Source organism: Rattus norvegicus, chromosome X (genome assembly GCF_036323735.1).
Source record: "Rattus norvegicus strain BN/NHsdMcwi chromosome X, GRCr8, whole genome shotgun sequence".
NCBI lineage: Eukaryota > Metazoa > Chordata > Mammalia > Rodentia > Muridae > Rattus > Rattus norvegicus.
Genome location: NC_086039.1, coordinates 73,378,244 through 73,396,713, shown reverse-complemented (window position 1 = coordinate 73,396,713; position 18,470 = coordinate 73,378,244). Strand labels below are relative to the sequence as shown.

Here is an 18,470-nt window from a genome sequence, read left to right as displayed (position 1 = left end):
TCCATTTTCTATTGGCATAACAAAATACCCAAAGCTGATATTTCAGAAAGAAAAGATTATTTAGCTCACTGTTTTGGAGGTCGAAGAGCAGAGTGCTAACATCTTGCATTCCAAGTCCATCTCTCTTAGCAACACGATAAATGGCATCTTAGCAGGGACAAAGGAGATGTAGGGAGGAGAGGTAATCTGAGAACGGGGAAAATTCAGGAGCTAGGCTCACTCTTTCAAAACAAAACAAAACCAAATTGTATTATTCTTTGAAATTTTCACACAATATTTTTGGGTTTTATGTTCTCTTGTCATTATTACTTTGAAGTTATAATGCAATTACAACATTTTCCCTTTTGCTTTCCTCCCTTCAAATATCCCCATATATCCCTCCTCACTCCTTCAAAATTCATGGCTTCTTTTTTCATTAATTATTATTACATGCATACATATTCCTGAATATAATCTACTCTATATATTATTTGTATATATATTTTCAAAGCTGACCATTTCTCTCTACCTCAGTATCTTTTTTCCCTCTAATGATCCCAGTCCTTTAGTTTTATGACCTGTCTCTATACTCAAACCCACATATACACACATGCATAAATTAAAAGCTGCAATTCATCTACAAATGACAACATGTGCTGTTTGCCTTTCTGAGCCTGGATTAAGTCATTTAGCTAAATTAATTTCTGGATCTTTCTACTTAACTACAAATTTCATAATATAATTTTTCTTTGCTGCTGAGTGAAATTCTTTTGTATAACATTTCATTATCCATTCATCTATGATAAATATCTAGGCTAATTCGATTTCCTTGCTATTGTGTACAGAGAAGCAGTAAATATGTGTATATACGTTTATTTATGGTAGGATTCTTTCATGTATATACCTGGGAGTGTTATAGCTGGCTCATATGGTAGTCCTGATATAAATATATATATTTCACACTGATTTCCAGAATGGCTCTACCAGTTGACCCACCCCATCTGTGAATAAAGGTTCTTTTCCCCACATCTTCACTAGCATATGTTGTCGTTTGTTTTCTTAGAGAAGTGTCCTAGTTATCAGTTCTCTTCTTCCTCCTTGCTTGAGACAATCACTCTGGTTTGCTGCTGAGCTGTGTGATTTTACCCACCAAGCCATCATTTATTTTCTTGTTAATATACATTCTGAAAGGAATGAGATGGAATCTCAACATAGCTTTAATTTACATTTCCCAGATAACTAAGGATGTTAATTTTTTCTTAATATGTTTATTGTATCCCTTTAGAGAACTGTATGGTCATTTCCTTAACACATTTATTGATAGCACTTGGGTGTATGTGTTGGAATTTAATTGTGTAGCTTATATATTCTATATATTAAAATTCTGTCAGAAGTATCTTTGAGAACTGTTCATTTCATTAACCTATTTTTGGATTGGTCATTCGGATTTGTGTGTGTGTGTGTGTGTGTGTGTGTGTGTGTGTGTGTGTGTGTGTAGTTTTGTAGTTATTGATATGGTGCACACTTTCTTTGTTCTGTATATTCAGTAATGTTTCAACTGTGGTATGCCTTAGGGAGTTTCTGTTCTGCTCTTTTCTGTTTTGTGTTTTGTGTGCTTCTTATATCTGTATGCATATGTTTTTCCTTACTTTGGGGGAGGTTTTCTTCCATAATTGTGCTGAAGATCTGGTCTATGTTATTGACCTGGCTCTGCTCTCTCTTCTATGGTTATAATTCAAAGATTTGATGTTTGTATGGTCTCAAATTTCATGCCTATTCCTTTTATGTGTTAACTTTTTTTTTTTTTTTGGTTCTTTTTTTCGGAGCTGGGGACCGAACCCAGGGCCTTGTGCTTCCTAAGTAAGCGCTCTACCACTGAGCTAAATCCCCAACCCCTATGTGTTAACTTTTTAAATAGTCTTTGTATTTGTGATCTAGTTTTTTTTAACTTTACCTTCAAGTCCTGATATCCTGACTTCTACTTAATCCTTTCTACTTGTGAGACTTACCCTCTGAGCTTTTGACCTGAATTTTTTTAAAATCATTTCATTTTTAATTTGCGTTCTCTTCTATATTTCTCTTTATTGAATTAAGTTTTCAGAACAGTATCAGAGGAGAGTATATACAAAGAAGCACAAAGAGTTCTGTGTACTTGAGTAATTATGTACCTTGGTAGTGTTTATTTGGATCTAGACATGAGATGCCTAGAAACACATACATCATACTCATATGTTGGTCAATTCAGGTTACATACATTGAAAAGCAGAGTGAGTTCTATATTTTCTTTGAATAGTAATGCAGCAATGTTAAATTCCTGGTTTTGATCCAAAACTGGAAGTATATTAGATATCATACGAGTTGCTGTTTGAAGGGTAGACAGATCTTGGTCAAGTCTCTTCTTGTGAGGATATGACTATTTCAAATAAAAGGTTTCAATCAGTGGTTCACATTTGTCTGGATGGTTTAAGTCTAGTTTTGCTGAAGGTGGAATAATATGGAAAGCCATTTGCCACACGTTGCCCCTACTGTATCACAAGGCCAGAAACTAACCCAGACAGACATACCCAATGAAAATCTGCATGGAAGATAACCTCTCATACTTTATTACTATTTAAGTACACATATTTCTTTGCTTTTCGAGAGTATTTTTATGGGAAAATTGACAGTCTTCAGTGATATTTAGTGTTAGTGCTTGTTCTGTGCTATATGTAATGCTTTTTCTGCCAATTAACAAGACACGACAAATGACATTTACATGTTCTACACACTTATGGCAGTGTGCTCCCCAAATTGACCAAACCTAAAAAACATCTTCAAGAAAGTGAAATAGTGCAACTTGAATGTGTTAACTTCTGTCATTAGTCACTGTAGCTGTGGCAAAGGTATAATAAGCTGGGAATTAGGAGAATTGCATGGTTGTTTTAACTATCACTTTCCTTTCTAGTCAAAATGTATTGGAATGCAGATGAGGAAATTATACTTTTTTATATGGAAAAATCTGGAATCATCTCAAATTTATTTAAATTACTCATATAATTTACAATGACTTCAATAGTGTATTTGAAAACACTAATTTTAAGTTACAAAAGAAGAAAAATGTATAGGTCCTGCTTTGGACCCAGTTGATATAGCTGTAGCATACTGGAACTTTTTCTGACTTCAAGTACCATGCTCCAATTTTGATCTCACCTCTGCTGCGTACGACTCGTGTCATTAAGCCATAGAGCACCTGCCTTTCCTCAGTCATTGTGTATAGCATGCACATACATAAAAGTTCCTAAGTATATCACAAGAGTGATATTATTGAAGTACAAACTATAAAATATAGGTCTTAGAAAATGTGCTGCAAGTTCTAAGAAAGTGTCATGAATGGTAAGAGATTCAGATTGAGCTTTGGAAAGTGAAAAAATAGTGGAGAAGAGTGAATAGTTAGAAACCTTAAAAATTCAAGTCTGGTACTATTCCATAGTACAGAAAATTGAAGTCTTGATTGGTGAGATTTACACAGATTCTATTAGAAAATAGTTTATTCTTATGTTTAACAAGACAGTAACATAGCAATAAAGCAGTTGGTATCTTTTCAGTGTGCCTAATAGCCATATTCATTGTTTGCATTTTTAAGTCTGTAATTTAATCTTTTCAAAAGTATTTTGGTAGTCTGATATATTTGCTGAACCTAAGTGTGGGCTTTTAGTATATTCTAAAAGAAATGCAGGGCAAGTGAAACCATTCGATGTTTGATAGGTTTGTTTTGTATTATAGTAGAACAAAGACTCTTGTGGGCTAAACAGATCTGGCAGTGGTATTTTTCCCAGTAGTGAATCAATCACAAATACTTATCATGTTTTAGCTTTTATATCCTCTTTAGTATAGAATTTCAACTTCAACTTGTCTGGTAAAAAAAATCACGTTGAAATATGTATGCCCTCCTATATGCAAAACATTATACTCTATTGTGGTAGGACAAAAAAGAGTAATACGATGTAAACCCTCAAGGATATAATTGGAAAGAAAAATATATATAGATAACTATAATATAAAACATAATTTGTAAATTAATAATAACATGGCAGTATGGCATAGGAATCTTAAAATAGCAGAGCTTCCAGTGCCAAAAATTTTTATCTTTATAAATTGGAAAAAATCATTTTAATTCCAGCAAATGTATTCCAGTAAACATTACCAGAAATAATAATTTAAGGAAAATATTTGTACTTTTATAATAAATGTTTTATATATGATGGGTAATTAATGTTTTTTATATTTTTAGGCCATGAATATTGTGGTTCCTTTCATGTTTAAATATGCTGTAGACAGCCTCAACCAGATGTCGGGAAACATGCTGAACCTGAGTGATGCACCAAATACAGTTGCAACCATGGCAACAGCAGTTCTGATTGGCTGTATGTGTGATTCTTTAATCTGTCTACAGGTGTTGACTTTCTCCAAGAAGGTTTCATCATATTTGAGCAGATGACCTTTTAACTACAAATACAACTTAGCATTTTGGATTTTTATTATTTTATGGGAGATTTTTTTGATCTGTTTTCAAAAATTCATTGTATGATATGCTTTGCAAAACTTCTGTGATACAGCAGCATTTTCCATGGTTGAGAAAAGGATAATATAAAACAAGACATTAATTGCATTGCCACCACTTTCACTACACTTTTTATTCTCTAGGAAAGCCAATTCTTGTCTCACTGTTAATATTAAATGAAAGTAGCTAATTAATGATATATGAACATCCGTGCTTTGTTAAAATATACTCAGTGGCCATGACAAACAAATACAAATTGAAAATGTTCTCTCAAATGCACTAGGGCTCCATATTTTTGAAAGGACATTTTATTTTATAAGACTTCAGAGCAGAAGCAGAGGCTTGCTAAAAGCACTTGACTCTTCAGCATCTAAGCCTTTCACATTTGTTATTTGAGAGAATTGAATTAGATATTGTGCACTTACCCACAATGAGGCCATCTGGGCTATTCTACATTAAAAGTATTTTAATTGGAAAAAAATCTTTCAGCATCTGAAATCTAGGGTCAAATAACATGGAAAGGGATTCATGATGATGAAAGGTTAGTATTCATGCGAGTAGATGAGTTCTAGGCTTCTTTTAATGTAAATATTCTGTGTTCTATTTATTGGATGAACTGTTCATTGTAGAAAGATTTCCTGCAGCCTTGCCACTTACACTGCTATGATTCTAACGTGTCTGTGCCCCTCTGCTTTCTTCTTTGTTGTGTCAGATGGTGTATCAAGAGCCGGGGCTGCCTTTTTCAATGAAGTCCGAAATGCAGTATTTGGCAAAGTAGCACAAAATTCAATCCGAAGAATAGCCAAAAATGTATTTCTCCATCTTCACAACTTGGATCTGGGTTTCCATCTGAGCAGACAGACAGGAGCCTTATCTAAGGCTATTGACAGAGGGACAAGGGGCATTAGTTTTGTCCTCAGTGCTTTAGTATTTAATCTTCTCCCTATTGTGTTTGAGATGACGCTTGTCAGTAGTGTTTTGGTAAGTAATATGTTTTTCATAGTAAGCTTTTGTCTTACAGTCTTATTAATAGCAAGTGAATATTCGAAGCTGTTATGCTTCTGCATACCATGATGCCAGAAAGATTATGTAGTTTTTTCATGATTTTGCCACAAGCGACGGAGGACTGTCTAAATTCTCTATTACTCTTTTAGTCACCTAGATCATGGATTAGTGCTTCTAATGTTTTTTCCCCAAGAATTTTGTATGTCACAAGAATATTTACATTTCAATTTATGAGTCCTAATGCTTTAAAACAATGTAATCTTTTAATTAATTCCTCTTCAGGCTTAAACTGTTTCAGTGTTACAATTTGATGGTTTAATTGTGGTGGGAACCATTTAACTTTCTTTTCTTATTAACTTGAGTGATTTTCTAAGGTATTTGATTTTTAATTCACTATTGATTAATGTAACTTACCAGCATGATAGTCTTTATATTCTTTGACTGAAATTTGCTGCTGTGATGATTTAAAGTGAGAACATCAACGCTTTAAAAAACTGTTTCACTTTATTGTTTTTAAAACAATAATTTTAAAAAAAGAAATGCTTTGTATTTATCTGAAGTCCATAGTATTTTAAATAACACTTTCAATGAAAGCAATAATATTCTCTACAGGCTTTCCATTTTGCCAAGTTTTATACTTAAATGAAAATGCTATATCCAGTTATAATTTTGATTCAAAATATAATTAAGCATGATTCATAATCATATTTTACTAAAATAACTATTTTCACACTTTTACAATGCTCCTTTATTCCATTTTATTTTACATGATAGAGAATGCTGCCAGTTTCTTTTTACATACATGATAATCTCTCACTTTTCTTATTTATTGGTGAATGATGAAAGTCAAAGACAATTTAACCACTTCTTGTTTCTTCTCATGACTTCTTTTTCAGTATTACAAATGTGGGGCCCAGTTTGCATTGGTAACCCTGGGAACACTTGGTGCATATACAGCATTCACAGTTGCAGTTACACGGTGGAGGTATGCTATTCCCCAGCGGCTAGTCAAGAATGCAGAAATGAGTTATGGTATAGCATGTGTTTCATGATATGTAAATCTTTGTCTTACAGAACTAGATTTAGAATAGAAATGAACAAAGCTGATAACGATGCAGGGAACGCTGCTATTGACTCACTGCTGAATTATGAAACTGTGAAGGTAATCTGTTTAAGTATCTTGTCTGCCTTTCACACTAAGATTTGGTCTGTTATTTAATTTAATGGTCGCTATAAGAATATCAGATTAGATTGTGCAGACCTGGCCCAAAAGGTTTCAGTGGAGACTTTTTTTTTTGATATTTTAGTAAAAATGTCCACTGAAACCTTTTGGGCCAGGTCTGCACAATTGAGGAAGTGAAATGGAGCCTAATCCTGTGCTCTAAGAGAGAGCAGATTCAGGGAGTGGGACTTCGGAGCAAGATCCAACGCAGCTACATTTAAATCCAGACATGATTCTACATGTTTTTAATCCCACAAGATAAAGCCAAGCAGATCTCTGCGTTCAAGGCCAGCCTGGGACAGAAGAAAGGTTTAAATCCAGGTGTGGTAGTATATACCTTTAATCCCATGAGACACACGTGCATATTTCTGACTTCAATGTCAGTCTACAGAGGAAGTTCTAGGCCTGCTAAATTTAGGTAGTGAAGAAATTGGAAAACAGAAAGCCATTGATGATGTAATAAAACAAGAGGGGCCATGTTCCAGCTCCAGCAAGCAGCAGAACTTCGGTAGCCTTCAGCCATGTCTTTAGATAGAACTCTCAGCTCAACCTATACAATGCCTGCCTAGATGCTGCCATGTTCCTGCCTTGATGATAATGAACAACCTCTGAACCTGTAAGCCAGCCCTAATTAAATTTTGTCTTTGAAAGGAAAAAAAAAGAATATCAGATTAGAATAGGATCTCTAGGTTTGATGAACTACCTATTCATAGTAGTACTATTTCATCATACTACTTCATTTTTCTTTTGTTTACAAATGTTCTGTCTTTTCTCTTCAGTTTTTAATTAGAAATATCAGAATTTTGCCTTCTGAATTAATTTATAAATGATCATAAATATGATTAGCATCCTGATTACAAATAAAATTAGCTAATTAAGGTGATGTGCAAGTTCTTTTTATTCTTCAGAGTGCCTAGTATAGTGCTTTTTCTTAATTATCTCATTCCTATTTATATCCACTCCCTGAATAATTGCTGAATTCCTGTCATGCGAAAACCACTATGCAAAGAGCTATAATGGGAGGAGGTGGTGATTTTATGATATGCTAGAAAAGTAAAAAAAAAAATCTAGATGACTCATCAAAAAGGCATGGTATGGTGAGGGCAGTGGGAATGGAAGGCATCAGGGCAAGGCTTTGTGAAGGAAGTGTCACAAATAGAAGGCATGTTTAAATTATAAGCTTTAGGTTCCAGTTAATTAGCTAGTTACTAAATGTTTATTGGATGAATTTTTAATACAATCCATTATTTAAAAACTTTCAGAAATATCATAATCTAATATTGAGAGGCAATACATATATAATATATACATATATATACTTATATATATTTCTGTTTTAATTTTTGACAATTTCATACATGTATATAATGTATTGTGATTTTATTCACATTCCTCTATTGTCCCTTCTTAACCCCTCCCCACTCCTACTGACCCATTTTTTCTTCAAAGTTCAACTTTATATAGGATCTATAATAAAGTATATCCATATATCAAGTGTAACAAAATTTATACCAATTGCATGAGTATATATTCTGTTTCATCCATAGTTACTATTTTTATATATTTGTAGTATTTTAACAATGAAAAATATGAAGCACAAAGATATGATGGATTCTTGAAGACATATGAGACTGCTTCATTGAAAAGTACCTCTACTCTGGCTATGCTGAATTTTGGCCAAAGTGCTATTTTCAGTGTTGGATTAACAGCTATCATGGTGCTTGCCAGTCAGGGAATTGTGGCAGGTAATGGCTCTGTGGCTATCATGTTTAGAGACTATTATAAGTGGGTTAATGGAAGGAATAAATGTTTTGTGTTAATTGTAAAGTGTGCTCAACAAGATAGCCATTTTAGAGTGCTTTTCTTTTCCTATCAGAATGTAGTTTATTGATAATTCTTTTACTTCCATTTGGTTAACACTGACTTACTCATTGAAAGTAAGAATTCTACTGTTTATTCATTTTATGGGTCTGTAGCCCAATTCTTTAGGAGAAACATTTTTTTAAATTAACCATGTAAAATTTTTATTTTTAGGATGCATTTAAAAATGTTTTTACTAATTTGAGACATCAAACTTTTTAGTATCTAACATTTTTAATTTTTTTTTAGACTTGGAAAGGACTGGCATTAATTTACTATTTAGTTCAAATGACTTGTTTTATAATTACCATTATCTTTCTTGTAGTTTTTTCATTTATAAATAATATTTGTGCCTGTTACTCATTCATATGTTGTGACATTAATATGAAATATATGATTATTCTTGGTCATGATAGCCATTTACTCCAAATTTTACTATATGTTCTTTTACAAATTTTCTTCTTTATACTGTACAAGAAATATTTACTTATGCCTTACTTCTATCATTACATAAATCATTCATTTTGCATATTAAACCTTTCCATAAAATGTACACCAAGTTCCTACCTTACCTACTTCATGTATTCATATGCTGTACAGTTTCTGTCAGTTTAAATGTTGCTGATTATGTTCACTTAGAACAGTTTGTCATGGAAATTGGCTATAAAACTCTGTCCTAAGCTGGGAAAGTTTATACCATTTCTTTCTTCTTCTGATTACATAATAAGGTGCCCTTACTGTTGGAGATCTAGTAATGGTGAATGGACTGCTTTTTCAACTTTCATTACCCCTTAACTTCTTGGGAACTGTATATAGAGAGACACGGCAAGCACTCATAGATATGAATACCTTGTTTACTCTGCTCAAGGTAGACACGCGGATTAAAGTAAGTAATGTATATAGTAGTTTTTTCAAAAGAGCATGAACACTGTCTCACGAATATTGGGTTGTTGTAGAACAGTTGTTCTCAACCTGTAGCCATGACCCCTTTAGAGAATCGCATACCAGATATCCTGCATTTCAGAGTCACAACATTAGCAAAATTACAGTTATTAAGTACCAACAAAGTAATGTTATGATTGGGACACCACAACATGAGGAACTGTATTAAAGAGTTGCAGCTTGAATGCCAGCAGCAAACCACTGAACTGAGAACAGGACTCCCGTTGAAGAAATCAGAGAAAGAACTGGAAGAGCTTGAAGGGGCTCGAGACCCCATATGAACAACAATGCCAAGCAACCAGAGCTTCCAGGGACTAAGCCACTACCTAAAGACTATACATGGACTGACCCTGGACTCTGACCTCATAGGTAGCAATGAATATCCTAGTAAGAGCACCAGTGGAAGGGGAAGCCCTGGGTCCTGCTAAGACTGAACCCCCAGTGAACTAGACTATGGGGGGAGGGCGGCAATGGGGGGAGGGTTGGGAGGGGAACACCCATAAGAAGGGGAGGGGGGAGGGGAATGTTTGCCCGGAAACCAAAGAATTATTATTAAGTATTAAATAAATTAAAAAAAAAGAGTTGCAGCTTTAGGAAGGTTGAGAACTACTTTTCCAGGAGAATATTCTTATGTCACTATGTTAGACAAACAAGTTCTTTACCACATCATTCTTTCCCAACTCCTCACCAAGAAAATATTTCTAGCAGTCAAATATATAGGAATTTCTTATACACAAGTATTTGTATTGTTCCCATAGTTTTCCTTTTCTGTGTATTAATTAAAAACATTGTATGCATAGCTTACTCTAAATAATAAGTTGTTTCTGTTTTTTCTTCCCTGCTAGGACAAAGCGATGGCATCTCCCCTTCAAATAACACCACAGACAGCCACGGTGGCCTTTGATAATGTGCATTTTGAGTACATTGAAGGACAGAAAGTCCTTAGCGGAGTATCTTTTGAAGTCCCTGCAGGAAAGAAAGTGGCCATTGTAGGAGGTAGTGGGTCAGGGTGGGTAATTTAGTTATTTATAAAATTCTACATTATTGACTTATAATTCTAGATGTGAATTTTTGTCACAGGGAAATAATTACTATAGTGAAATGGAGCTTCCCTAATGACAACAGATGCTGATTAACCTTTCTTCGTCTCCAATTTCAGAAAAAGCACGATAGTGAGGCTGCTGTTTCGCTTCTATGAGCCTCAAAAGGGTAGCATTTACCTTGCTGGTCAAAATATTCAAGATGTGAGCCTGGAAAGTCTTCGGCGTGCAGTGGGAGTAGTACCTCAGGTATTTTTTTTCCATCTTTATTAAACTGGGTATTTTTTTTTATTTTTATTAACTTGAGTATTTCTTATTTACATTTCGAGTGTTATTCCCTTTCCCGGTTTCCAGGCAAACATCCCCCTCCCCCCTCCCCTTCCTTATGGGTGTCCCCCTCCCAACCCTCCCCCCATTGCCGCCCTCCCCCCACCAGTCTAGTTCACTGGGGGTTCAGTCTTAGCAGGACCCAGGGCTTCCCCTTCCACTGGTGCTCTTACTAGGATATTCATTGCTACCTATGAGGTTAGAGTCCAGGGTCAGTCCATGTATAGTCTTTAGGTAGTGGCTTAGTCCCTGGAAGCTCTGGTTGCTTGGCATTGTTGTTCATATGGGGTCTCGAGCCCCTTCAAGCTCTTCCAGTCCTTTCTCTGATTCCTTCAACAGGGGTCCCGTCCTCAGTTCAGTGGTTTAATGATGGCATTCGCCTCTGTATTTGCTGTATTCTGGCTGTGTCTCTCAGGAGCGATCTACATCCGGCTCCTGTCGGTCTGCACTTGTTTGCTTCATCCATCTTGTCTATATGGGTGGCTGTATATGTATGGGCCACATGTGGGGCAGGCTCTGAATGGGTGTTCCTTCTGTGTCTGTTTTAATCTTTGCCTCTCTCTTCCCTGCCAAGGGTATTCTTGTTCGCCTTTTAAAGAAGGAGTGAAGCATTCACATTTTGATCATCCGTCTTGAGTTTCATTTGTTCTAGGCATCTAGGGTAATTCAAGCATTTGGGCTAATAGCCACTTATCAATGAGTGCATACCATGTATGTCTTTCTGTGATTGGGTTACCTCACTCAGGATGATATTTTCCAGTTCCCTCCATTTGCCTATGAATTTCATAAAGTCATTGTTTTTGATAGCTGAGTAATACTCCATTGTGTAGATGTACCACATTTTCTGTATCCATTCCTCTGTTGAAGGGCATCTGGGTTCTTTCCAGCTTCTGGCTATTATAAATAAGGCTGCGATGAACATAGTGGAGCACGTGTCTTTTTTATATGTTGGGACATCTTTTGGGTATATGCCCAAAAGAGGTATAGCTGGATCCTCAGGCAGTTCAATGTCCAATTTTCTGAGGATCCTCCAGACTGATTTCCAGAATGGTTGTACCAGTATGCAATCCCACCAACAATGGAGGAGTGTTCCTCTTTCTCCACATCCTCGCCAGCATCTGCTGTCCCCTGAGTTTTTGATCTTAGCCATTCTCACTGGTGTGAGGTGAAATCTCAGGGTTGTTTTGATTTGCATTTCCCTTATGACTAAAGATGTTGAACATTTCTTTAGGTGTTTCTCAGCCATTCGGCATTCCTCAGCTGTGAATTCTTTGTTTAGCTCTGAACCCCATTTTTTAATAGGGTTATTTGTCTCCCTGTGGTCTAACTTCTTGAGTTCTTTGTATATTTTGGATATAAGGCCTCTATCTGTTGTAGGATTGGTAAAGATCTTTTCCCAATCTGTTGGTTGCCCTTTTGTCCTAACCACAGTGTCCTTTGCCTTACAGAAGCTTTGCAGTTTTATGAGATCCCGTTTGTCGATTCCTGATCTTAGAGCATAAGCCATTGGTGTTTTGTTTAGGAAATTTTTTCCAGTGCCCATGTGTTCCAGATGCTTCCCTAGTTTTTCTTCTATTAGTTTGAGTGTATCTGGTTTGATGTGGAGGTCCTTGATCTACTTGGACTTAAGCTTTGTACAGGGTGATAAGCATGGATCGATCTGCATTCTTCTACATGTTGACCTCCAGTTGAACCAGCACCATTTGCTGAAAATGCTATCTTTTTTCCATTGGATGGTTTTGGCTCCTTTGTCAAAAATCAAGTGCCCATAGGTGTGTGGGTTCATTTCTGGGTCTTCAATTCTGTTCCATTGGTCTATCTGTCTGTCTCTGTACCAATACCATGCAGTTTTTATCACTATTGCTCTGTAATACTGCTTGAGTTCAGGGATAGTGATTCCCCCTGAAGTCCTTTTATTGTTGAGGATAGTTTTAGCTATCCTGGGTTTTTTGTTATTCCAGATGAATTTGCAAATTGTTCTGTCTAACTCTTTGAAGAATTGGATTGGTATTTTGATGGGGATTGCATTGAATCTGTAGATCGCTTTTGGTAAAATGGCCATTTTTATTATATTAATCTTGCCAATCCATGAGCATGGGAGATCTTTCCATCTTCTGAGGACTTCTTCAATTTCTTTCTTCAGTGTCTTGAAGTTCTTATTGTACAGATCTTTTACTTGCTTGGTTAAAGTCACACCGAGGTACTTTATATTATTTGGGTCTATTATGAAGGGTGTCGTTTCCCTAATTTCTTTCTCGGCTTGTTTCTCTTTTGTATAGAGGAAGGCAACTGATTTATTTGAGTTAATTTTATACCCAGCCACTTTGCTGAAGTTGTTTATCAGCTTTAGTAGTTCTCTGGTGGAACTTTTGGGATCACTTAAATATACTATCATGTCATCTGCAAATAGTGATATTTTGACCTCTTCTTTTCCGATCTGTATCCCCTTGATCTCTTTTGTTGTCTGATTGCTCTGGCTAGAACTTCAAGAACTATATTGAATAAGTAGGGAGAGAGTGGGCAGCCTTGTCTAGTCCCTGATTTTAGTGGGATTGCTTCAAGTTTCTCTCCATTTAGTTTAATGTTAGCAACTGGTTTGCTGTATATGGCTTTTACTATGTTTAGTACCTCAGGTATTTAAAAGCAAAATGTAATTCTTAGAGGGTTGGCGGATATATTACTATAATAGTTTGAATTTAAGGAGTCAACGTATGCTAATGAAGTAGATGACGTTAGACCTTTCAAATGAAATTCTGCTGCCACGGGCTCACCATGGAGTCCTAGCTGGCATGTAACTCAGTATGTAAAACACGCTGTCCTCACAGGAATCCACCTGCCTCATCAGCTCTGTGGTGCTCATCTCACTTTCCTCGTCATAAATAAATACTCTTTATTATTCTAGAGACTACACACACACACTCTCATACACACTCACACACACCCCAACACAATACTCACATTATGAATGTTCAGAAAATTAAAAGTAGTTTTGAATAGCTTTCAACATATTAATTTATAATTACAAAGTAGTTTATCTACCAAACTTAGGTTTTATGCCTTATTTGCTATTGTGTGTCCTCTTCACTGTGAGGCATACAGTGTGTGAGTCATCGTAATAATTTTAAAATGTTTACTGAGTGCTGTTGGGACAGGAAAGGAAATTTCTTATTAGCAGAGAAGAAGGTTTATTGTAGATGTGTGAGAGAGCATACTCAGAGGTGGGACATCTGGGAGAGTCCAGAGTGGACATGACCAGGCTGAACCGGGCCTTGTGAGGAGAGGCGGGAGGGAGAGGGGAAATGGTGCAGCAGGCAGGAGACCAAAAGGTACAAAAAGAAGAAGGTAATCAAAATGTCTGGATTAGGGGTTGGGGATTTAGCTCAGTGGTAGAGCGCTTGCCTAGGAAGCGCAAGGCCCTGGGTTCGGTCCCCAGCTCCGAAAAAAAAAATGTCTGGATTACATAGGGAAGAGTCTCTAAGGGAAGGGCAGCCTAGCCCTGTCCTGGAGGGCAGGGTATGTCAGGAAAGGAAGTTTATAGTAAAGCCTGGGAATACAAGAAGTAGAGAAGTCTTAAAGGGAGTGTGGTTTTATCTTGAAATTTTATAAAGGAAACAGAGGCTCTGCCTAAATGGTAGAACACTTGTCAGATTCATAAAACCAGTGTAAGGTCTCTCGGAGAACAGATCATGTCAGGAAAGGAAAGGAGAAAACCTGTAAGAAAATAAGGAAGGACATGGTGATCACACCTGCAATTCCAGCACTTGGAAAGCTATGATCTGAACATTGACTTCAGTTTGAGGGAACCTGGGCTCCAGTGCATTCCAGGTAGGTCTGGAATGCAGAGTGCGATTCTGTCTTTAAAACACACACACACACACACACACACACACACACACACACACACACACACACACGTAGGTCTGGAATGCAGAGTGCGATTCTGTCTTTAAAACACACACACACACACACACACACACACACACACACACGCGCGCGCGCGCGCGCGTCCCAAAGGTGCCCAAGTGCTCCTGCATATGGTATTCCTTTCTATCCTGTATTTTCCTGACAATTCCAAATTTTAGTGGGTATAACCATAACCCTAGGGAAATTTTTGAAATTCCACTCCTTTTTCATATGCTCTGCTGTTGATGGTGGAGTGCATTGTGAGCCCAGAAACCTGGCTTTTTAATATTCATCTTAGATGATTCTGATAGGTAAAATAAATGTAGTCAGTCTGCCTGGACTGACTGACTGATTGACTGACTGACTGACTGACTGACTGACTGACTGACTGTGTGTGTGTTAAGAAACATTGACCTATACTGTTTGCCAAATGAACTGCATTCTGGGCTGTAACCTCATTGGGTTCTGTGGTCTAATTCATAGACGTCTAATTCTGCCATTCCATTAGGCTATAATAATTTCACTCATCTTTTTGAAAAATTAAAACATTAAATTGACAAAGGAAGAAAAGCTGCCCATCCTTTTAGAGACATTAGTAATATAAAATTAAGTGAACACGAAATAACACTTTTACTTTAATCACCTTGATAAAGATTTTGAAATGTAGGGTATCAAGTTTATTCACAACTCTGTGAAATGGGAGTCTTGCTCTACTGAGGAAAGTATATAACTTTCATAAGAAAATGGAAACTACATAACAGGTTCTGGGAAAGTGTTCTAATAGTTCTGCCTCTAGGAAATTGTAGTAAAAAATTAAAAGGTACAACATGTGTTTTTAAATAAAATGTTCAGGACACCGTTATTTCTAATGGTGAAAATTGTAGATAGTATAAATACCCAATGGTAATTGAATGCTTGAAGTCTTACAGGATCAAGTGACATGTAGCCATTTTTATTTGTTAAGTTTTCTCAAATTACATTGTTGTTGTTTACTTAACATATATGGGTATTTTGCATGCATGTACATCTTTGTACCTCATGTGTGCCTGGTATTGAGTTCAGAAGATAATTTTGGATCCTTTGACTCTGGTGTTACATATGACTTAACTATGACTATGGGAATTGAAGTCAGGAAAGCCTCTAGAAGAGCAACCAGTGCACTTAACCCCGGTGCTCTTAACCAGTAAGTTATTTCTCAAGCCCAGTATTAAAGTTTAAAAGAATATTGAGTAGTGTAAACAGTGTGTCATTACAAAGTTTGCTGAAAGATATCAAACAAGATATTCCAGCTATACAGTATAGATCAATACTTGTAAATAGAGAAAAAGATGGAACAAATATCAAAGCATTAATGTTTTTCTACATGATAAAGTAATACATTATTTAATTTCTTAAATTTGTAAAATTTATTTCTATTTAAAAGTTGTATAACATAAGATACCTATAGACAGTAATGTGGTTACTTAATAAAATTCTAACTTAAATAAATTAACAATTGCACTATACCCCCCCCCCATTACCCTTATTTACTGTGTGCTAATAGTATTTAGCACACACTGTGAGAAAGCTCCATTTGCGTTGTGCTTTGGAGCTAGGCTGTCATTTTTGAGTGCAGGTTAGCATCTAGCTTCTGCTCTCCTCCATCCAGTTCTGAGTGCTGGGACTACAAGAGTGGACTACCATACCTGTTTAGTTCATTTTCATTTTATCACATTTCGTTATACTTTTCTTTTTCAGTTAGCATTTGTCAATTTTTCAGATATGAAATATTATAAAATAGTTCTGCGTATAGAACTTTAAGTTTATTTGATACTAACTCAGTATGACAAATTTATGTTAATAGTAGATATATAAATGACTAGAATATTTTTTGAAATAATATCTGAAGTTTTGAGCCTGAAACCTATAAGTAGGATTCCCTGGTGAATATTAACAATTTGAGCCATTTAAAGACTGATAAAAAATAAGAGATAATGCTCACTTGAAATAAAGTATCTTTAGTATGCTATGTCAGAACAAGTTGAATTATCAAATTAAGGCTTGCAGTGGACTTACCTAATAACATACATTCATGCTGAAGAGATTATTTGTTTGCTTCTTACAAATGCATGGAAATATATTTAACCTCCTCAGTAATTAAGGAAATGCAAATGTAAACAGAAAGCATATTCCACTCGAAAAGTCCCAACGAGTGAAATGTGTAATAACCCGGTCGCTAATGCTGTGCAGATCTAGCAGCTGTGCATAGTACTGGGTAGAGCATGCCCATCCATTGCTAGCTGCCTTCGCAAGCTAGCTGAGCAGCAGTGTCAGAGGGTGAACATAAGCTCAACCCTGACCTCTCAGTTGACAGGTAGAAATACTCAGGCGTGTAAAGCCATTTATAAAATGCTGTCTTATTCTAATTTATTATTCTTATTCTTATTCTAATTTGTTAATCACATTAGTATACATTAATAGGGGAAAAGTAAGTTATATCTGTAGCATGAAATATATAACTGTTAAAACAACAAAGTGTCTTTCTATTACCCAAAATGGGCAAGCTCCACCATATGTTAAATAGAAAAAGCAATTTATAAAATAATTTGTGTAGACTGAGTTCCCTTGTATTGAAAAAACATATGGTTAAGCATATAAATGTCTCAGTCTGGAATGAACATAACGAATCATATATATGTGGCAATTAGGTACATAAAGGGACCTGAGACTTCAGGACCCTCCTCAAATAAAAGCGTTTGCCATGGTTTGCTATTTACTATTACTTTGTCTTTAAATATGTATGTACACACACTCATACACACATGTGTCTATATGAATCTGCTCAGGATGCTGTCCTCTTCCATAATACTATCTACTACAACCTCTTATATGGAAACATCAATGCGTCACCAGAGGAAGTATATGCAGTCGCAAAATTGGCTGGTCTTCATGATGCAATTCTTCGAATGCCACATGGATATGACACACAAGTAGGAGAACGAGGACTCAAGTTATCAGGTCATCAAAAATTTTAAATCTTTTACTTTTATATTCTGTTCAAACTTACTTATTGGGAGCACTTATATTATTGACAGAATTTCAGATGTATTAGTGTTAATGTATAATCCATAACCCTTATATTTAAAGAAAGCAAAGATTGTTACTCACCTGAAAAGGATTGGAAAAGTAGAGTTAAGTAGTTTAGTGCTGAATAGTCTGTCATCTCATTTCCTAGGTTAGGCTCAGTTGTCTAAACCTCCCACTTATAAATCATACATTTAGATATTCATGGTTTCATGTCCTTACGTCATTTTCCAGTTTCAGATATTGGATTTGTCTTTTGCTTTGTTGATTCTTTGCTCTTGTAATTTTTTTTATCTAAGGTTCTTGCATATTGAAATATTCGTAATATAAAATAACATGATAAACATGTTTCTGGTGAGAATCATTTGAGAATCAAAATTGTTTCTTCTCATATTATGTCACTGACATGAATCAGATTAAGATTACATTTGTATTCCAAGGAATATAATTTGTCAAAGGATATCGTATATAGAATGAGACTGAACAATTCAGTAAAGTGGTGAGTGATAAAGAGTTGATGTAAATGTTGCAAGTATAACTTGATGATTTTAATCAACAGAAATGCTAGAAACAGAATAAATATTCTTAT

At 35.7% G+C, this 18,470-nt stretch overlaps 1 protein-coding gene across 1 annotated transcript in view; it reads left to right on the top strand.

Annotated features, from left to right (window-relative positions):
- The window catches only part of Abcb7 (ATP binding cassette subfamily B member 7), a 141,169-nt gene that overhangs the window by 105,751 nt on the left and 16,948 nt on the right, over window positions 1-18,470 (top strand). The window contains 9 exon segments of the mRNA NM_212518.1: window positions 4,250-4,382; window positions 5,232-5,500; window positions 6,421-6,509; window positions 6,599-6,686; window positions 8,317-8,491; window positions 9,335-9,492; window positions 10,394-10,557; window positions 10,708-10,837; window positions 17,644-17,815. Of these exon segments, the coding sequence (NP_997683.1) occupies window positions 4,250-4,382; window positions 5,232-5,500; window positions 6,421-6,509; window positions 6,599-6,686; window positions 8,317-8,491; window positions 9,335-9,492; window positions 10,394-10,557; window positions 10,708-10,837; window positions 17,644-17,815 (1,378 nt within the window).